This window comes from Manis pentadactyla, chromosome 9 (assembly GCF_030020395.1).
Source record: "Manis pentadactyla isolate mManPen7 chromosome 9, mManPen7.hap1, whole genome shotgun sequence".
NCBI lineage: Eukaryota > Metazoa > Chordata > Mammalia > Pholidota > Manidae > Manis > Manis pentadactyla.
This window is the reverse complement of record NC_080027.1, coordinates 100,180,497-100,202,838: the sequence shown is the minus strand read 5'-3', so window position 1 is coordinate 100,202,838 and position 22,342 is coordinate 100,180,497. Positions and strand designations below refer to the sequence as shown.

The window sequence follows — 22,342 nt, the reverse complement described above, 5'->3', positions numbered from 1 at the left end:
GAAAAATGCTTGAAATTTTATTTTGAACCGAAAGATAATCATCAGTGGAGTAAGCAATAGGGCCAGAATTTTCATCCTGTTCTCTCTCATGTGTCTCCATAGGTTGTGACTATTCCCACATAGAGGACCATGACAGAGCCAGGGAGAATGGGGGTCTGGCTAGCTCTGTCACCTTGGGCTCATTTTCTACACTGTAGCTCATTTCTTTAAACCAAAGCCAACAGGAAATGTATTTTCTGTAGAGAGTGAAATGAGAAAGGACATTTGTGCATCTCATTCTTCATCTTCTATATTTTATTGTAGTCATGTTGTTATTAAAAACAAGATACTTTCTAGAGCTGGTAGCCTTCTCTAAAAGAGGTTTAAGAAATTAAGAAGTATGCATGTTCTGATTTAAAAGCCTATTTCAACACATCATTAAGAAATAATATCCTCTCATTACAAGTATTTTTCTTCTTGAGCACAATATTTTTTAAGAGAAAGTAGAAATTCAAATTGTTTTTAAGGAGGCAATTATGCCCAGTTTGAGGAAAGAAAACATGTTTTATCTCAGAAAGTTAATGTTTTAATATTGATTTCCCTTTTTCCTTTTTATAAACTAAAAAATTAAATTGGAAAATTAATAAATGCCTGAATATACTATTTCATTTTATCATCGGAGACCAAACTGGCTTGAGTTTGACATAATTTTAAGCTAATTTAATTTAGTTCTGACTATTGGTAATAATGAAGAATTTAGGAATGTCAGAATTTTAGAATCGCCATATTAGAAGACATCCTAAAGTTTTCAAATATGTGTTACCAGCATGGGGCCATCATTAGCTAAGTTTTCTCATATATTGGGTGAGAGAGTAGAAAATGAAATAAAGTTTTCAAGTATTTCCTTTTGAGACATTTTCACATGAAAACATTCAGATTTACAGAACATTCCCAGGCTTTAAAAACTGTTGACTTTTAACTGCCTCTGTTTTATTTTAGATCAATGAGAGTTATTTTACATAAAGTTACCTAAATGGAAAATACTAGGTATAGCCTCCAATTGCAATGAAAATAAAAGTATCTCAACTGTTAAGCTCTCAGGAGCACATGTGTGACATGAAGTGAAGCTCATGTACCGACCTGAGCATCCTCAAATGTATATCGTCCAGGCTCCTTCACATTCTGCGTGGTTTTGTCGTAGCTCTTAGAATCCAAGTTAATGGCACTGGGGGCTCCTGGAGCCAGAAATTCCTGCCATATTTCCTGAACTCGGGAGGGGACTTCTCTAATAGGCCTTTTCTTCAGGTCCTCCACGGCCAACCAGAATCTGTGCAAAACATGACACCATGCATTTACTCCAATGCCTCAGAATCTGCAAGGTCTTATAATATCAGCTGAGCATACACTTGGCAGTGCTGCACGATAATGGACTTACTTTCCCCGAGGACTTCCAGCATCAGGCTTCGATGCATGATTTTCATTAGCTGTAGTCAAAGATATACAAATTTTTGGAGGGACATACTGGAAAGAGTCTCCTTTAAGTCTTTGCTGGTAAGGGCAGACCAGCTGGATTCCTAATTCAGTGCAAACTTAATGTTTCCTGAAACAAATGCTGAAGTGCCGTCCATGAGGAAGGGAATCAGGGTGAGTGTCAGGGGCATCGAGGGGCAGAAAGCAGGGCCATGTATCACATTCTTTGGATCTCCTGTTCATTTGAGCAAGGAGGGTCAGTATGTGGAGGATTTTCTGCTCTACCTGGAAGGGAGTTACAGAGAAGCTTTACAGGAATTCAAAGAGGCCTGGACGCAAGATCAGAAAAGGCCTGGCTGAGAAATCAGGACAAGTAACTAATTTTAGGCTTTTTAATTCAGAGAGTTATGGAATGACAGAAGCAGTGAGCTTTCACATGCAATTGTCTGAAAGGCTTAAATTGGCAAAAGCATCATAGCAATCCAGAAACTCCAGAAAAAACAAGTCTATACTGACTTACTTCTAGACATAGAAATGCATTTTCTATACTTGTATGTAGAATGCATATACTGAAAGGAAAGAACATGGGAACACATTTTGGTTGATGAAAACAAATAGCAAAGTCTAATGGTAAGGGGCCACATTGTATTGAGTTTCATTTCTTCATATTTTGCTCTGTGTTATATCTTCTTGGTTAGACCTAGAAATAATGTTGAAAAAATGAATATGTATACCATGTAATTTGTTTAAAACAACCTGAAACAGGAACTAGGAGGTCTATGTTATCCCCAGCAAGGACCAGTATGGGGATGCAATCATGAAATGGAGAAGATGATCACAGAGAGAAAGGTCTCTACAGGTTACCAACCTGAGAGAGGTACAGGTGGGAAGCAGCACCTTCATGACTATTAAGTTTTAACTTGGGCATTAAAGAAAGGCCCGAAATAAGTAATACAGCAGTTGTGCTAGAATTAGGGTATCAAATTCTACTCAGTCTAGTGATTTTCCAGCTTCCCGACATTTGCCTGTAGCTGCATGCAACACTAGATGACCCAATCTGAACAATGCCTTAAACATGAAACTACCATTCTTGCTTTCAGAAGGCAAGGCTCAAGAACATTTCCTCCTGATATTTCAACAATTGGATAGGAATGCCACACGCAGTGTGAGGGAGCATGAGTGTTGTAATTCAGACTCCTTCAAGTTCCTTCCAGCGTGCTTCGAACACATCAATCAAAACAATGTCTCTGTCCTCAAAGAACTAGTAGAGGAGAACGATACACCATTCAAATGGCCATCACACAAGGAAACACATGGAAGTCTCAAGGGACTAGACAGTCCGGGAATGCAGAGCAGGAAAGAGCCCTTCCACTGGGCCAGCACTGGGTTGGAAAAGGGAGTTCTAGGAAAGCTGTTAGACCTGCAGTGGCATCTTAAATGGACTTGGATGGGTAATAAAATATCAGAGGGTTGAGGAGGGAATAACAATGCCCACATTGATACACAAGAGCAGGCAGTGTTCTAAGTGACTTAAATACATTAACTCATATTGTATGTGCTATTGTTTCACCCATTTTGGAGAAGAGGACATTGAAGACAGGAAGGTGAGACCCGCAAGGTTGCCCACTCTGAGTTTCACAGCAGGGGTAACTGCATAATCTGCAGCAGGCCCCATGCTCACACTCACTCCCTCAGATGCCCCCCTCGGAGCATCTTTGACTTTCTTATCCACAGCATTAGTGTGATAGTTGTAGAGGGACGACTTAGCAGAACAGAAAGGGCACTGGTGAAAATCCCACCCCCCTTATTGTACAGTAGCTGGAGTATGAGGAAGGTTTTAATGTCTTTAAGTCTTCATGTCTTCAGTAAAATGGGATGAAAATGCCCATCTCATTGGGTCTCCATTAGATTAAAAGAGAGAAATTATGTAAAAAGAGCTTCTGAGCTGCCTGGCCTACTTTTGGGCTCTCAAAGGTAAAACTCCTACTAATACATTTACTTAGTACTTGCGTTCCACAATGCACTTTACTCGGAAAGGGAATACACAAAAGGGCACCAATGGAAAGCAGGGGCTGTACTGAGGAATAAGCACTTACTAATAAGCGGTATTCTTGACTTTTTTCCCCCTGTTTTAATATGCGAAGAAAACAGTCCTCTGAGTGGCACACCTCTGTAAACAGCAGGTGCTTAGATGAGATGCACTGAGCCTTACTTGAGCATCATTAGCCATGGTGGCTACCTGGGTCACTTGTGTCCTTCAGTCTGTGACACCAGATGCCCAGGTAGAGGCAGTGGGGCTCAGATTTGGGGAGCAGTGGACAGGAGCTTGTACTGGTTTATAGGAATCCTAGGATGCTGACTGAAAGTGATCTGACTTGAACAAGATGCTTACTCTCTCCCAGACATAATTTGCTTATCTGTGAAATGGGTCAAGAATATTTTCATTTCACTTCTGTTATGATGGTTAGATGTGTGATAATCAGAAATAGTGAAAACAAAATACAGCATGGCATATTTATAAAATAAGTGGATATAAAATTATGGCATATAGCAGGTGCTCAAGAATTATATCTTTCACCTTTCTGTTTATCTATCCATCTATCTATCTATCTATCTATCTATCTATCTATCTATCTATCTATCTATCTATCTATCTATCTACCTATCATCTGTCCTTAGTAGGGAAACATATAATAGGCACATGTTAGATAATAAAGGAAAAAATATATGTATATGAAATATGTGAATTTCTTATATGCAAATAGCAGGGAAACTAGTGTGGCAAAGAATTATTGAGATAAAAAACTGGTGAAGGCTTGAACTAAGGAATCAGCAGAGATTCAGTTCATTCACGAGACAGTCTGCACATGCTATTTCCTCTCCCCAAAGATTCTCTCCTCTTCCTTTTTTTGCTCAGTTAATTCATTGTCCTCCAGGTCTCAGCCTGGAAGCCATCTCCTGTAGGACGCTTCTGCTGATCTCGAACTCTGTTAATTACCCCTCTGCACTTCTCCCATTTGAATACCATCATTTTGTGCTGTGATCTGTTTGTTTTCTGTATCTACCAGTAGGCTGTAATTTGAATGAGATTAGGAACCATTTTGATTTGTTTAGGTGATACTGGTGAGGCTCCTTACTTTTTTATTTCTTCATTGTAATACCTATGATGTCAGCTTTTTGTTTAGACTTAGGGAACGAGAGCACATGCCACCTCCTCCACCACGAAAAGGCTGAAAATACCCTCCATCTCTGCTTTATTTTTAGGCATTCTCACACTCAGTAATTGATGACATGACCTCAATATAGAAAAACATTATTTAGCAGGCCCAGTAAGAATCCATGACAGGAACACGTAATTAAATTCCTACAGGTTCTGTCTGTGGTTACCTTGCCTGACCCATGGGACGTCTGTCAAAGTTCTGCGTATTTCTGGATGGTTTGGTATTGGTATCTCTTAAATCCCCTGAGAAGGATATGACAATGCCTGGCTCTGCTCGGCTCCAGTGAAAATAAATGAACGCTGAGACCTTTCTGTAAATGAATTTCACAGGACTGCATAAGTAATAAGTAAATTAGGGTATCATGTTTCAAAAGAACAATGAATGAAAGAGCTCATGGAAAACCAGTTTTATGTAGTGGAAAGTTATCACTCACTTTAATGATCTTAAACAGAGCCATTAGAACCTATTCCAAGGTCTCAGATTTTAAAATTCGATTTCCAGGTGCCTGTTAAGTTAGAAAAATCTCAAAAATGTGTAAGGATGATGTTTATAACAGATGGGCAGGGTGTGCGCCACTCTTAAACTAATGGCAGAAGGTGGTGTTGCTCTCCACTGCCCTGAAGCTGTATTCAGATGCACAAAGTACAGGAGCTACCCTCTTAGTTTTGTTTCAAGTTATTTGATATAGGCACCCGATCTCTTTTTCTAGATCTTACTGAAAAAGCGATATGCAAAGAAAACCAATATTGATAAATAGGTAATAACTGGACTGCATAAATATTATCGACCATTCTCTTCTTTGCCAAACATCAGTCTAAATATTACACTTCCTATGGAGTCCATTTCAAATGCATCAAACTTACACAGTTCAAAGACTGAGACAATTAAAAAATAAACCCTTGTAGGGAATTGAAAATGTTGGACAGGCTTTAACTCGGTTACACTTTCCTCCATGAAGAGGAGAAATTCAGTGGGGTCATAGCTCTGACATGGTGTTGGGAGGAGAGTGATCAGTCTAAGTGCAGAGTGAGCAGACACATCACAGGTACTCTCTGGCTTATGGTGTAAGGTCTAAACAACACATCTTACCTTAAGTTTTCTGAGCTGAATTCTGACTCTAGAAATTTAAGGAACTGTTCTCTCCCAACTGGATCTTTCAGTGCTTCATCCATGCCAAAACCCCATCGCTTTACCCTCTGCTGGCTTGGTTCTTTGCTGGGGAGATAAAACAAAGCCAAATACATTTCTTTCACTCTTCCACCACTGCATCTCACCTCCAAGTACAAGCCTTGACGTTCCCATCTTTAACACAGCTTTCAGAAAAAAAGTCCTCTGATTGATGGCTCTGCCTGAAATTATAGTGGGCTATGAGCTCAGCATTAATGACAAAGCCTATGCTTATTGAACAGTAGGTGCTTCGTGCTCTAGGTGGATTCTCTCTTTTAGACTTTTTCAGTAACCTTATGAGCTAGGCACCATAATTCTCAGGTCATAGGTGAAGAATTCAAGGCACAAGGAGGATTATAACTTGCCAATGCCAGGCAGGTAAGAAGGGCAGTATTCCAGGCATTCTCAGTTCCTTGCCCACTACACAAGTCAGTCTCATGGTAGTATGGTGTGCGGGGGGAGAAGGCATGGGGAACCACGAGGCCCAAGTCCTGCTGTTGATTAAATGTGTGACCAAATCATGGCTGAGTCACAACATTTTGGAGTTCCAGCTTTCTCAACTATAAAATCTAAATCTTACGGATGAAGAATAGTGTAGTTGTAGGCACGTTTAAGAACCACTGGATGGAAGTAGAAGCAAAAGAAGTCCTTCAATGCACTCTAGAGAGTTGCTACAGAATACTAACCCCTCTCACCACAAAGTGATATGCAATGATCTTTTTATGACTCTGTCAAGACTGATGATACATTGGTGGGAGAGTGATTGGTTTATTAAATGCAAAGTACCCAGACACATCACAGGTAGTCTCTGACTTATGGTATATGATTCAAACAACACGTTTTACCTTAAGTTTTCTGAGCTGAATTCTGACTAGAAATTTAAGGACCTGTTTAATTTAAGGAAAGAAATCAAGGAGTCTTATATTGTGCTTTGGCTTCCTTAAGAAGTTAGTCCCTTATCTGTTTCTTTTAGAGTGTTTCTGTTAAATTCATTTTGTTTTAAAATTGAATTTATAAAGGCATACTTACATTGGGCTTAAAAGTATGAATTTAGCATTCATTTAACTTGAATACACGAGCCTTTGTGGTTACCTGGATTTTCAAGGAAGCTAAAAACAATGAGCTAAATTTCAAGAACTGAAGATCCCTCTCTGACTAATCTATCCTGAAAACACTTGCACCTCCAACTTTGTGCCAGTCCTTTTAGAAATGCAAATCTTTATACAAATGCAAACATCTAAGATTCAAAAACCATTACCCTGAACAAGGGCTATATATCATGAGCTAATTAGACACAGCATAAAATTTCCTTTTAAAGTAAAATTACCCGTATTACTATTAACCAGCTATGTGAGTGTTTTTATTTCACCCAAACAGTGAAAGGATAAGAGAAAATGTCACTTACCTTGCTTCGAGTTCCCAGAAAGCAGTATCATCAGACAGCCATGGATTAGAAGGGTCAGGTGGCACAAGAAATGGGTCATATTCTAAATACTGTTCCGTGTAACTTAGCAGACTAAAGAGAAAAAACATTTTCATCTTCGTTAGTTTTCTGGCTGAGGTTATGTCTAGCCCCAAATAAAGGACACAGTATAAAAATGTCTGGCCAAGGAACCCTTGCTTACTTATAGAATGAAATCCAGTGGCAGTTTTCATGTTTCAATAACTCACATGCATCAACACAGTGTACTTCTTGGGAGACAAATGTGGCTACCCTATGCCTAAGCCACGTGAATCAATATCCTTCCGTTAAAATGAAGCAAAATGGAAGAGGTCAGTGCATGAGAAGCCATGTTAAGGGTCAGTTCCTGTCCTTGGGCAACCAGCCCACCCACAGCTGAACTGGTTTTAGGCAACTTGGAGAAGGAGTGAAAAGGGAACTTTTATCAAAGGTATTTACAGGAATTTAGTACAAGGAGACTCAGTTGCAATTTAAAAAAATCGGTGTTAAAAAGAAAGGGAGAGAGGAAAGAAAATAAGTTGAGAAGGTAGGATTTGGCAGTGCCCTCCAGTGAAGAATACGAATGCCATTAGTACCAGATATATACATAGAAAAGAAACATATCCAAAATCTGTGTTAATTCAAATTCTGACGTCATGTAGTAACTGAGTGGTATGAATGTTAAGATGAATTTACAGAGAAGCTCTAAGTCACCAAAAGTGTAACTTGATAAATTGAAAGCTTTGTCTTTCCCAGCAGGAGTGAAAAAATTCAGCTCCTTGGAATTATCTTGTGTCATATTATGGCTGCACAAGGACTGGATCTCTAGAGATTTAAAACAATGATGATCATTCTGTCTTTTAAACTACAGGAGTTCTTTCAAAGTTTTCTATGTGCAAAAACAAAAACAAAGTAAAAAGAAAAAAACAAAGTAACATTTCTTACCAGGTTCCAGTTATTTATCTATGTTCCCATCTCATCAGTTCTCTTACCATTTTGAACACATCTGTCATATGAAATTAAAAATTTTTATAGATAGCTTGAAATACTTACCTGTCAGCAACTTTCGACATTTTTAATCGATGTCTATCTAACTGTATTTGCCAATATTTTATCTGAAAAGAGAGTTGAAGAAACAGTTACACAAATAGTGAAAGCCTTACCATGTTCAATTCTAAATTCTGGTGGACTGGGCAATTCTAAATAAGAATATTTCTAATTTAGCAAAATATCGAAGTTTGTAAAAAAAAATCAAATCTGAAAATTAAAATCTGTTTTGTATGTAAACATAATATCATTTTAGAACAGCCATGAATTTGAACATTCTGCCTGCTTTCACCAAATGTACCTTTATTTTAAAAGTGTTATAAAACTTCACACATATATTCATGGTGAATAACCAACCAGTCACATTCTCCCCCTCCCCCAGTATTGAATTCAGAAAACAAATGTATTATTTATTAGCATAATTTTAAAGTAAGCCCTACTTTCTAATATCTCAACAAAGCTCAATGATAATGTGTTTTGAGAATAATTTTATCAACATTTCAGGACAAATGCTCACATGGACATAATCACACATGGAAAACTTTGAAACTCCTTGAATTATTTTTCCTTCATGATGGCTATACATATACTCAAGAAACTCTATGACGCTATTGAGAAACCAAATTACAAGAAAATATGAGGGGAAAAGCCATATGACTTGACCAACCAAGAGTCTGACCTATTACTTGATATCAGTGACACTGGTGTTGGCTTTAAAATATCATTTGGAGCTACAGCTATTGATCAGTTGGTGAAAAAAGAGTCAATATATATGAGAACTGCACACCACTGTCGATAAAGGAAAACTTCAAGAGGCTCATAGAGATCAGTATTATAGAGACAAGCACAAACACTGTTTTGTGAAGATCACGTGATTGGAAATGGAAACACATGACTCAGTGTCGCCAACCTCTTGTCTTCTCATTTTTTAAGAGTTCTGGAGTACAAAATAACTCTGGATAATGGAGGCACCAATAAATCACTGTATGTGCTTTAAAATATTGGTTAGGGGGAAACAGATTTGGGGAATTAAAGAGTGAAGAGTTTTGAAAACCATCTCCATACATTTTTCAAAACAAACTGCACATTTTAATTGCAAAGCTTCTTTATGAAACAGTCAACCATACAAAGAACTTTAAAAAACCCCTGTTATTAACATTCACCATCTGGTTTTCATAGTTACTACTCAGTAAACCAGTAACAGGTCATTTTATAGGCTGACCCACCTGTTGTTGTAACTCATCTTCTGTTGGAGGTTTAGTTTCTGGTGTGGATGTGTGGGTGGGGCTGTGACTTCTAATATCATTTTGTAAACCATAGACTGACTGTATTAAAATAATAAAGAAATATGTTAGGACAGAATACCATTTATCGTGACAGACTTTCTAAAAGGTAATTTTATGTTACATATTCCATAAGGTAACTCAAAGCTTCCCTGCCTATCTGATTAAGCTTCTTTTCAAAATTCAAAAGGCACTGCTGTTACAAATATCATATGAATATAAAATAGAAGCATAGCTCTTTGAAAAAATATGTGGTTAGATGATTAACTTTGACAGAATAATTGATGATATGGAAAGAACATGGTAAGTGTGATAACACAATCTGGGGATGGGCTGAGGACACTAAGCTGGATAATGACAGAAGTATGGGTTTCAAAATAAAATAGAAGTGGATATAGAATAGAAAAAAGATTTAATAAGCCAAAAGAAGATACACATCTGAGTTTCACAAAGGAAAGGAATGGAGTATTGAAGAGAGACAGGATTAAGAATTCTGTTGCTGATTTGGCCTCTGGTGGTGTGATCAGAGACACTTCAGAGTGCTCCAACTTTCCTATCTCAACATTGGGCTATTTATCCCATAATACTGGATTTGCCTTTGGGTGCCATTTGCAAACATCAGTCACCCTAGAGGTTTCACATATCTTTGGAACTCTGGATGCCCCAGTGCTTCTTATTATTTTGTCAAAAAGGTCAAACCTTCTATTTAGGAACACTCTTCGTTGAGAAAGACTCATTGCTTTGTTAATATAAATAAAGATCTGGAGACTTCAAAGGACAAAAAAAAACACACCCCCATCTGAGGGTGACACAGCTCACATGTCAACTCATTGCAGAGGCCAAACACTTTTTCTTAAATATCAAAATATTATTACTTAAAAATAGACAATTTAATGTGAGCTATGGAGCGCTTTTTCTTTGTTCATGAGGATGAAGGGTAAGGACATAATAAAACTGCGTAAGCCCCACAAAATTACAGTTACCAGTAGGTTTGGAGAGAAACTTGGACTCAGAAGAGGGAGATTCAGAGGTCTATCCCAAACTTACCTGTCTTTCTAACTTCAAATGTGTTTTGTTCCTGACTGGTCTTCATGTGGACCCTACTTCTTCTTAATGCTAACCTCTTGGCTCTATACTTTGACCCTTTGGACTTGATTTTATCCTTGTGTCTCCCCATTATTTTGCTCTTAGTCCCTTTTTAACAGATTTGGACTGGATTTAACCCCAATGAGTCACTCAACTCAGGCTGTCTTTGTAGATCTCTCAATCTCCCCTCTATGCCTTCACCCAACCTTTTGGAACTCAGCTCCTGTCACTGGGTATCATTTAACCCAAGGAGTGGCATACATGCTGTGAATTACTTGTTAACATGACTGAACTGAATGAACTGAATGGCTTGGCCTTTCTCTTTTTTTTCTTTCTTTCATTCAACATTTATTGAACACTGGCTCTATGCTGGATATAATGCTAAGCATTAGGTATTAAAGAGAAATGAAAATAGATACGCTTCCTCCTTCATTGGAACTCACAGTCTAATGGAGGGGGAATATGTGACACACACAAAAAATCACACTAATAGGGTCTGGAGTACAAGGAGACTTGATTTCCACTGAAGAAACAGAAAAGGCCTACATGAACTGTTATGAGTTGTATCTGAACTTGACTGAAGAAAACAACCTTCTGAACTCTGAAATAACAGTTGAGGTTGATTTTTTTAAAATTAGGCAAGTGAAAGATCACAATTGAACCATGATCATACTTGCTAATGTCTGCTATTTTCTCAGTTTATCTCATTCATTTTTGATAAAGAATAAAAAAGACTCTAAGGTTTGAACTTTCCATTCTTGTTTACCTTGGTTTAATTACTTGAAATTCTTCAATAAGAACCTATAATGCATGCAAAAATGTCTGTGAGACAAGATAGCTGACCATTTTAATGCTGAGTTTGGGGTTAAAGTTTAAAATTAGCTTAAAAGATTGCTAGAAAAATGGTGCCATAGAAATAAAATGATCCGTAAGTTAACATATATCTCTCCATTTCTGATTGTTTCAATAGGCATGCATTTCATGCAAGCTTCATGAAGTTCCCTGTAAGACCCAAACCACTGGAAGGTGTTCCAGCAGCCTGGCTGGTGACTCTGAGGTTACTGTGGAGTTCCCATTTTTGTCTTATGCAAGTAAAACATCAGGAGCTCTCTTTTTCTTCAATCAGGGTGTCATTCATTTTCTGGGGACCAGTGATAGCTTTTAGCTGTGATCCTCAGCTACAGTGGAAATCATCATCAATAATGCAGTTTTATAATACAGGGCTTATTTTCTGGACAAGGGAGGTGACGAAATTGATCCTATTTTGACAGACAAGTTATGAGGGTCATTTGCAATATAAAAGGCTTTGCATTTTTTTAGAAAAAGGAAATGTATTCAAATATTGGCCCAGGGAAGGTGGATTGAGCTAACAACAGCCTGGATAGAGGACAATACAGACATTCAAATAGACAACTGTCCTAATGTCTTCATGTTTGCTGCTGGGAGAAAATCCAATTAACTGGGATCCATTTTGAGTTGTAATAGCAAAGCTTATTACTAAATGGAGACGCATGGCTTGATTAACATTCCCTTTTATTCCTTTATATATGAAAGAAGTAACACCTTTCATAGATAGCACCATCAAATAGGTACTGGGTAGGTTATTCATTAAATGAAGATCTGACTTTCTATATAAGTCTGCTCATATGTGATTTCACTTCATATTTTCAAAGAGACCATAAGAAAATTCTCTCCTACTTTTTTTGACAGAGGGAGGGGGTTTAAAATGGAAACTCGGGAGTGTGGGAAGCCTTAATGCCTGTCTACGTGGGGCACAATCACTCAGATTTTTCTGACTAGGGATGGTGGGGGACTAATTTTCTTCCCTATGGATTGCTCAACTCATCTAGAGAATGGACTGTGGCCAGATCTGATGCCGTGTGGAGGAAGTCATTGCTGGGAGCAGAGCAAAGAGAAGAGAGATGAGAGAGGGAGAGAGAGAGAGAGAGATCTCTCTGACATAGTGAGGGCTACCTCTGCTTGCCTATCCCCAGAGTCTAGACTATTCCTCTGTTCTATTTTGAGCAGAGTTTCTGTTGCCTGTAACTTTATTGTACTTCTTACTGAAAATACTTCTGTGTTACTCAAAGATATGAGTAGCTTATTCTGTTACATGGCACTTAAATTTTAAATTTCTACATGTTGCATATGGAAGTGAGGAATGCCAATCTTTTTATGTACAAGTAACTCTAACCACTGCATTAATGGCAGGGAAACCAGACATTCAATCATGAATTTTCAAACTGTTCTTCTAGGTTGTGCACATTAGCTGTTAACTAAAATATTAAGTGCCATAACATCCCAATGAAGGTGACAAAGGAAAAAGAAGGATAATGTGATAGGGAACAGCTTGCTGGTGTTTGAAATACAGACTCTGAAGTTACAGGAAGTCATCCAAAGTGTGGGCTCACACACACACACACACACACACACACACACACACACACACACCCCATTTTGTCATTTCTTCCTAAGGATTTGTGCTGCTCTTAGGACCGCCTGGCTGTTGTGATACAGAAGGATCATCCTGGAGGGTTAATTTTATGTGTCAACTTGGGTGAGCCACATGCTCAGATACCTGATCAAACACTACTCAGGGTGTTTCTTTGATGACATATAAATATATATAAAATATATACCTATTATATATATACACATGCACACACACCTCCTGTTCATTCTGTTTCTCTGGGGAACTCTGACTAATACACAACCTGACCTATTTGAGTTAAAGTTTTAGAAACTGACTGAAGAAAATTTTGCCTAGATTAGCCTGATTTCTTTCTGGCTCTGCTGCATTATCATTCCTTCAGACACTTGAGGGAATACATTTTACCTATGTCTTTGTATTTTGGTAGAGACAGATTTAAAAACTGACTAATCCCAAATACTTAAAAATACCTCAGATAAAATCAGAAAAAATCAGATACACACCTAAGCCTTCTCTTCATGTTTGAAAAACATGTCTGCAATTCAACAATTAAATATAACACTCCAAACCCTGATATTCTTTAGGTTCATATGCTAATTATCGCTTTAAGGATTTAGCGGGCCCATTGTTCTTGTCATGACACACAACCACAAGAAAAAACATCATCACAGCTGAACTGCAAGGAAGGCACAGCATCTCTGTTTGCTAAGGGCAGTACCTACTTTCAGAGACAGAGTAAGTCCAGGGGTTCCACATCCTCCCCAGAAGCATACGACACAGGCAATCACACAGCTCATAGAAGGGGAAGGATACATCCCAACTAACAGGGGAAGGCAGGGAAGTTTCCAGAAGGCTGGCCTCTGCTGTCTGTCTAGGGCCTGCAACCCCCTAGAACTGCCTGCTCCACAGGGACAGACTGAAACCCCGAGGATGGTGGGAAACTTTGCGGCTTGTTGTCAAGTTGTTCATTAATAAAATGGTGTGGCAATGAGGAATCACAAACCATTTAAATGCCTTGGACAACATGTTCTTGGATGCACTCTATTCCTAAAATATTCCTATGTTAAAGCCCTCATCCCCATGGTGACTGTATTTGGAGGTGGGAACTGTAAGGAGATAAAAAGGGTACATGAGATCATAGTGTGGGACCCTCAACCCATGGAGCTGGTGTCTTTGCATAAGAAGAAGGAGAGACACCAGCACTCTGTCTCCCTGCTATGGAGGACACAGCCAGAAGGTGGCTGCCTACATGCCAGGAAGAGAGCTTGTATCAGGAACCAAGCTTGATCTTGGACTTCTAGTCTCCAGAACTTTGAAAAAATAAATTGCCATTGTTAAGCTCCCCAGACACCCACTGTTTTGTCACAGTAGCCCAAGATGCCTGCTCCAACGACCACTGACTACCTGAGGCCAGTACATGTGTAGCATACAGTAGAGCCTTGTTAAACCTGATTGAATGGGTCATTCCAGTTCTTAACCAAATATGAGCTAAAGTAGCAGCAGTCATCATTCTAGAGGACAAACTAGTGTGAGGCTTAGAGTGCTATAGCCTTCTGTGTAAAATAACAGCCTTTGTGGAGATTCTAGCAAATTCAACACTTCTGACCATGCAAAGCTATTATAAAAGGTGAGAAAAATCAGTATTCTCTAATTGCTGGAAACAAGGGCGTGCATTCCCCCTGCTGTAGCCTTCTTCAGAATTCTTGTTCTTCTCTGATAGTTCTGTGCTAGCTAGCCCTGTAGTGAGGCCCTGGAGCTCTCTGGTTATTGATTCACAGGCAAGCAAACTGCAATCTAGACAAATAGAATTGGATGACCCTGGCTCTTTAGGGAGCAGCATTATTAACTAATGCGTTTCAAGCCTTCAAAAGAAATGATGCCGTGTGAAGCGCTGGTAAGATATCAATACGGTGTGTAGTGTGAAAAAGAGAGTGTACATGATTACTTATTATATTTAAGTTCTATTTCCTTAATCCAGGCACTTTCTTTTTGGAATCAGAGCATTTCTCAGCTGGTGTCTACTGGGGAAACCTGACACAAAGTAAGGCATTATGAAGAGGAACCTCAAAATTCAGAAGCTAGCAACAGGCAGTTTAATGCACTGTTTGAAGAGCTGACTGCATTTTGAACCTTGTCCCACAGAGCCCATTCCAACAGTCAGGAGGCGCTGTGGGCAGAGGACGACAGGCAAGGGCAGGGCCTCCCACCAGGGACAGCGTGCCCACAGGGTGGCTTTGCTTCTCTCAGAGCTCCTGGGGGCCAAAGCTTTTAAGCACCGTGTCTGAATGGATCATGGCACTTTTCCTTGGCTTCTTTACCCTCATATCAAGCGAAACTGCCTTAAAAGAAAGAAAAGGCACTGGGTCATATTGGGACCTTTGAATGTGGTATGTTTCTAGGGATGGAAGAAAAAGACAATAAGAAATAAGACTACAAAAAAAAAAGTTTGTTGCCTACAGGAGTGACACATACCCTGGAAAATGCTATGGCTACATAGGGGAAGAGCCACAGAAAAGAAGCACTTTGACCTTTGTGGGATGTTTTAATGCAGTGGCTCCAACCTTGGGCTGTATCCGCAGAGTGGCTGTAGGAGGCCAGCAATTCTTAGGCACATGAAGTGTTTTTAGGGGATGAAGAAAAATGCTCTCTGTGTGTATGCGTTACTTTAAAAAATATGTAGGAACTATTGCTATGTGGTGTCCAAGGATTATTTAAAATGTCACTGAATTCTGGATAGCTTTTTGATTGTTAGGTATTCTCTCCCGTAACAGACACTGAACAGGCAACCACTGTCTCAGGGTTGTGTCACTAACCTGTGTGGTTTAACAGCTTTACGATGTCCCTTTCCCCCCAGACTTTTCTCTAAAAGTGTCCTTCTGTCAGTAGTATCACTTTGTCTCAATAATCTCCACTTATACTTCCTTATCCCCTGAGCTCAGAAGGAGATGCCTTTCTCTGCTGCTGATTCTCCCCGCTCAAGGACACAGAGGATTCTCAGCACCTTTGTTCCCTGTTGTCAAAGCCAGCTGTTCAAGGCCACCTGCGTGCCCGCTCCGGGACCACAATGGGGCCACTTCTTCAGGATAGATGGACTGACAGAAACCAGGGCTTGAGCACCCAGGTTTTCTTCTAGCCAAACAACAAGGAAGAGCAGGGAAGATGCAAGAAGATAGTCCATGGAGTATAATGATGAAGCAAAACTGAAGGAACAAAACAGCAGCAGACTCACAGACTCCAAGAAGGGACTAGCGGTTCCCAAAGGGGAGGGGTCGGGGAGGACAGGTAGGGAGGGAGGGAGAAGGGGGTTGAGGGGTATTATGATTGGCACACATGGTTTGGGGGTTCATGGGGAAGACAGTGCAGCACAGAGAAGGCAAGTAGTGACTCTGTGGCATCTTACTACACTGACGGACAGTGACTGCAATGGGGTAAGGGGGGGACTTGATAATATGGGTGAATGTAGTAACCACATTGTTTTTCTTGTGAAACCTTCATAAGAGTGTATATCGATGATACCTTAATAAAAAAAAGAATTATCTAATAAAAAAAAAAGAAATAAAAAGAAGAAGAAGAAGAAGATAGTCCATGGAATGGGAGCCATGCTTTTATGAGTGGGTCCTCTAAACAGTGCAACATATTACCAAGCACAGCAAAGGTCAATTTTACCTTCCGTGTTTTGTGTGGGTTTCTCATTCTGGATGACTTCTTAATGTCCACTTCAGTGGTATTTACACATCCAGGCTGGAAATGGAAAAACAGAGAGTCAAAGGAATTTTGGGGTGTGAAGTTTTTGATCAGTGCCTTAATGACTTGCACTCCAGAACCTGAACAAATATAGTTGGCAGATCTTCCTAAAGGGCCACAGCCATGTCTGCCAGCAGCAGCCGTAATCAACACATTACACTCTGTTACTCCTCACATTTAAAGGCCTTCAGATACCATTCTTGAATCACTCCCAGAGAAGCAGGAAAAAGAAATGCATGGTCATGAAAATGGGTGTTGATATTAATAGTCACTAACCCGACAGACTTAGAGCAGGGGTGTCCAGAGACCCCATGGGCACCTGAACACAGCCTCGCTCAGAGAGCTCCCTCTCCACATGGGGTGGCACTGGTATTAGACGGTTGGACAACTACAATCTATCAGTTGAGCTACCTCAAATCCCAGAGTGAATTTTTAAAAATGATTCATGTAATTTGGTGACTGGGAACATTTGTTTTCCATAGACAGAATGTGTAAAGGATGTTGTGGTTAAAATGAAGAAGAAGGAAGAAGAAACTGGTAATCAATATACCATGCTTATTCCCAGAAATTTCTCACTTTTCTTTTCCCTTCCCTTCAGGCAGGTGAACCTCTTTCAAACAGGGGGTGGGGCTGGAGGGAAAGTGTAGGCAGCCTGCTCCTGGTTCTCTGATAAACTCAGGAGTGTCATTTTGCCAGATTTATTGTTCTGTTGCCCAGAAACAGAGAGCCATAAAGCTCCTTTTATATTTGGAGGAGGATTGGGGAGGAGGGAGAAAGGAGCAAAAGAGAGAATATGAATCAGGGAACAGAAGAGAGGAGATCTGGAAACACAGAGCATCTTACATCTAGAAAGGTCCTTAGGAAGCACTTACCCTTTAGAAGTGACAGGGAGTAAGAGTTACATGGATTGTGTTTCCTTTACTTTCAAGTTCTGGTACAGGACATAGGAGCTCTGGTGCTAGTCAAAAGCATTACATGGTACGGCTCTGCTCAATTTCTCTATTTTTTCCCCACAGATTGCAAGATCATTAAAACATCAGGTATTCTTGAGTGTGACTCCAGAAAACTGTCAATGTGTAAAAGATTCCTGTGGAGTTGGGATGGTGTTGGGGGAAAGGCAGAAAAGCGGTGCTGGCATGAGTCAAGAAATAAGCTTCTCCACAACCACAGGCAAGCAAGGGGTCACTGTCTGTAATGTGATGACTCAACGCTTCCCTTAAAGAATTTAACTCTTGACAGTACCTCCATTGAGACAAAACTCCACCATCCTATTGTAAGGGATAAAGGAGTAAGTGAAGATGGCATTTCTCTTGATTTTTTTCTACATAGATTACATGTGAAATATATATTCTACATTCGCAGACCAGACACACAGACACAGACAAACAGCACTGAAAAAAAAAAATTGGTTTGCGTATCGATTTAGGGATAGAAATAGCTGGGTTGGCATCGCTGTCTACCTGGCCCTGTAGGAGGAAGGGCACCCACCCTCATGGGTGTATTTACTAACTTACACTGAATTCCTTTACTCTCTCCTGGCATCAGATTGATCAATATCTGATATTCTGATTTAATTTTTCTGTGGCTGGTCAACACATCAATCTTTTTTAAAAGACTCTCAGTGATTTTAATATGCAACCAGGATTCACAGCCACTGACCCAGATGTGAGAAAGATAATGTTTTGGGAATAGACAAGCAAAGTGTTTTCATTTCCTACTCACTTTCCATTTCCTTGCAACCTTCCACCCCTAAGCCTGAGTCCTTCAGGGAAGGAGGCACTGAACTTCTCCAAGCTCTTATCACATTTCTCCCCTATGTTCAGGGGTGGGAGAAATGAAGACATGGTGAAGAGGAGGTATGAAGAATACCCATATGCTATGTCCACAGTTCATGTGACACACACGATGATCTGAAGAAAAAGAGGAATAAAGGCAAGATGCAGAGCTTGACGGGCGACCCTCGGGAGGAAACGCCAAGGGGAGTGGAGGGAGTGAGAGAAATCCCCAGATGAGGGTGAGGGCTGGTGAATGTGGGCGTGGGATAGTCTCATTCACTTAGACAATGCCCCATACGTGCTCGTATCTAACAGGAATCTCACAGTCGGACAGGAGCTGGCAAGACAGATGAGCCTGAGACAGTACTTCCCAAGGCTGGCATGTAGCAAGGCATCTAGAGTTTCTTGCAGGCCCCAGTAGTAAAGGGCACAGAGGTGCTGAGCAGATTAGCAGGCAGATGGGAGCCTGAGGTTGGGGCAAAGGTCGCAGTGTGCAGGGTTTTTTTTGCTGCGAGCGAACCCCTGGAATGCAAACACCTGCAGTGAGTGCCTGAGGATGAGGCTGCACCCTGGGCCAGTAGCCCTGGGGCAGACCCTGCCAACCTGTCCAAGGCAGCCATCAGCAAGGCGCTGGAAGAAGCCCTTATCTGCCTCTGCGCGAGTTCCCATAAAACAAAACCTTTATGCCCCAAACTTCTAACCAGAAGCAATCCTGCAGAGCAGCAGGGAAAGGTGGAAGAAACCATAGTATGATGATTTATCCTCAACTCACTGAGTTATCTAGCTGGCTATTTAAATGATTACATCATGCAGAGCACACACATTGAAAACTATCCTTCAAATGGGCTATTGAGGGAAATAAAGGAGTTACAGAAAATACAGTAAAATGCATTTTCTTTACACATCTGAGGAATCTGAACTAACTGAACTTGAAAGCACCTTCCATAATGAGCTGAAATTCTAAATCAATCTCACTTCATATCAGGTGGGGTCATTGACAACTGGCTCCACCAAAGACCTGAACTGGAAAGAATTTTCTCCCCGCTCTCAAAGGGCCATATCTGACTGCAGTTTCAAAAAGGATTAAAATTTTCATCCTCAAAGTTAAGATTATTGACTTTTAAATTGAATGATCATCTAAAATTCTATTTGAACTATTAACACCATTAATTAGCAAATTAATAAAAAGGCATTGATCTTGAAAGTAAACATTTTTAGAGACTGAACCCTGAGAATGTTCCACAACTCTACTCCCATCCCAGGCAAATAAAATCTGCCAGTTCAAAGTTTGTTGATAATGGCTAAATGCTTAAAATAATAGACTGGATCTGGATATCATGTCTCAGTGGCCCTCTGGCTTCCTTCCCTTCCTAAAGAGCCTTTTGGGACAGCTAATGGTTGAACAGATCTCTGATTCCTAATTTAAACAGGAGATCCTTAAAGATTAAAAAAGCTTAGATGCCCAAAGGTATACTTATATTTCTGAATAATTAAGGTCATGAACTAGTTTTTGTAACCTATGAAATCACTGCTTTCAGAAGCCAGGCACTGTGGTAAGTGAAAGATGGCAATATATTTTTTAATATTTTTATTTATCCAAGAAATATTTATTTGTGCATCCAATGGTCAGATCTTGGATAATTGGTGAGATACAGAAATGAAGGCATGATCCATTTGTCAGTCATCTACTATCATAACGATGACAGATGTGTGAATCATCACAACGTGAGGCCACAGGGCTAAACAGAAACTGGTACACATACAAATGGATAATTCTCACACCCATTCTTATGAACATTCTGTTGGTTCTCAGCAACATGGCAGATAAACACGTTTTGGAAATTTAAAGCAATTTTGATCCCAATAAGACCAGGTGTTATTGGTTATTTAAAAACGTTATTGTTTGGAAGCAAATATAATATGCACTACTAGCTGGCATCAGATCCACATAAAATGTTATGCGTAAATTGGTTTTCTGCAGTACTAAACCTATCTTCCTGATAAGATATAACATTACCATTATCAAGTAGGCACTCAATAAAAATATTCAACTATGTACTATTTGCCAGCTCAAACATTACACATAGTATTATGGGATTTAAGAAATAATAAAGTGGTATTTATATTGGCCTAGAAAAGAATCACGAGTTATTTCTAGTGATTCAGAAGTGACTTTACTTTCAACAGAACTAAGCTGTGTGGTAACATTACTATAATGCTATTTATTAATTAATTAGGGTGTCATTGATTTACAGTCTTATGAAGGTTTCAAATGAGCAACATTGTGGTTTCAACATTCACCTGTATTGTCAGGTCCTGCCCAACACCCCACTGCGGTCGCTGTCTGGCAGCGTGGTGGGATGCTAGAGTCATTACTTGTCTTCTCCATGCTGCTGCCTTCCCCGTGGCTTACCTATACTGTGTGTGCTAATTATGGTGCCCCTTAGTCCCCTTCTCCCTCCTGCCCCTCATGCCCTCCCTTCTTGGCCTCTGTGAGTCTGCTGCTGCATTAACATCCTTTTTTTAAAAAAGAAAAATGAGATGTGGTAGAAAAATTAAATGGCAGTGAGTAATTCACAAAATTGCAAATGAACATTACAGAGGCTCCACTTCTAAAACCAACCACATTCCTTAGCATTAAAATTCTTCCCCAAGAAGTAACTTTTACCCTGAAATTTAAAATACCTTCAATATTAAGGACTCCAGGGGCAAAAATCTGCCACACACTTCTCTTGGGCAGATGTGGGTCACTTATGAAAGTGCTGTGCCAACCCCCCTGGATTGGGAGCTCACGTCTTTCGTACGTGCAGGCTCCCTTGCTGGGTTTTCGCAGATCTGGTAACATTCTCATGGACATTCAGGGAGCACTGCTTGGGCCTGAGTCTCCTTCATATAGTAAAGCCAAAAGAGACTTGGTATCTCTCCACACAGACCTACGTGCTTTACAATGAGCCGCACTTGTTGTATGCTCTCATGTAAGAGCTGGGATGTTTTGATGTAAACCTGTCTAGTTTCATAATCAGATAAAGCACTTAAATTTTTTAAAGAAAAAATCTAAGCAATTCCACAGGAGTGACAAAACACCTCAAGTAATGAAAGTGTAGCAATTAATTTTCTTCTTAAATTGTTATTCTTTCCTGATACATAAGGTTTCTTAGGCACTTTAAAGTGTTGAAGGTTATCTCTTTTCCAGGAGAATGAAAATATACTGTGGTCAATTGATTTACTTAATTTTGTGTTTCCTATTAAAAAAGGCTAATGAACTGGAGGCTGCTAAATTACTTGAAATTCTCTAACTGACATCTGTCATCAGCCCCTAACTCACCTTGTTTACTAATATTTACCTTTTAGAAATCATGTTCAAATCATGTTTCTAGGATCCTGTAAAGCAGGGTCTAGAAACATGTTCACAGGGACAAAAACACAACGAGAGAGGGAGCCTCAGAGGAGGGAGATGCCAGGGCCCTGGTGGGCAGCAGTGGGCATCCCTGAAGCAGAAGAAAATGTTAAATCAGGAGATAGGGCCTCAGCCGGGATGGGTCCCAGCAGCTCTGCCTTGACTGGCCCTCATACACAGAAAGGGGCCAGGCCTGGCCCTGTGCTGTCACCCAGGTCGGGTGCAGGGCCAGGTAGGCCTAGAGTGTCAGAGCTGTTGGCTGGGATCAGCCTTTCCCTCCTGACCCGTGTGCCTGTACTGG

The 22,342-nt window shown here is 40.0% G+C and overlaps 1 protein-coding gene across 11 annotated transcripts in view; it reads right to left on the bottom strand.

Moving 5' to 3' along the window:
• RGS7 (regulator of G protein signaling 7) overlaps nucleotides 1–22,342 on the bottom strand; it is a 412,379-nt gene that overhangs the window by 21,695 nt on the left and 368,342 nt on the right. For 10 of the 11 annotated variants that reach the window (XM_057507876.1, XM_057507877.1, XM_057507871.1 and 7 more), the window contains 6 exons: nucleotides 16,792–16,866; nucleotides 9,552–9,650; nucleotides 8,332–8,393; nucleotides 7,243–7,353; nucleotides 5,760–5,885; nucleotides 1,120–1,306 (listed from right to left, as the gene is read on the bottom strand). In XM_057507876.1, the coding sequence (XP_057363859.1) occupies nucleotides 1,120–1,306; nucleotides 5,760–5,885; nucleotides 7,243–7,353; nucleotides 8,332–8,393; nucleotides 9,552–9,650; nucleotides 16,792–16,866 (660 nt within the window). The remainder of the gene's footprint in view (nucleotides 1–1,119; nucleotides 1,307–5,759; nucleotides 5,886–7,242; nucleotides 7,354–8,331; nucleotides 8,394–9,551; nucleotides 9,651–16,791; nucleotides 16,867–22,342) is intronic. The other variant, XM_057507875.1, reaches the window with a different exon arrangement.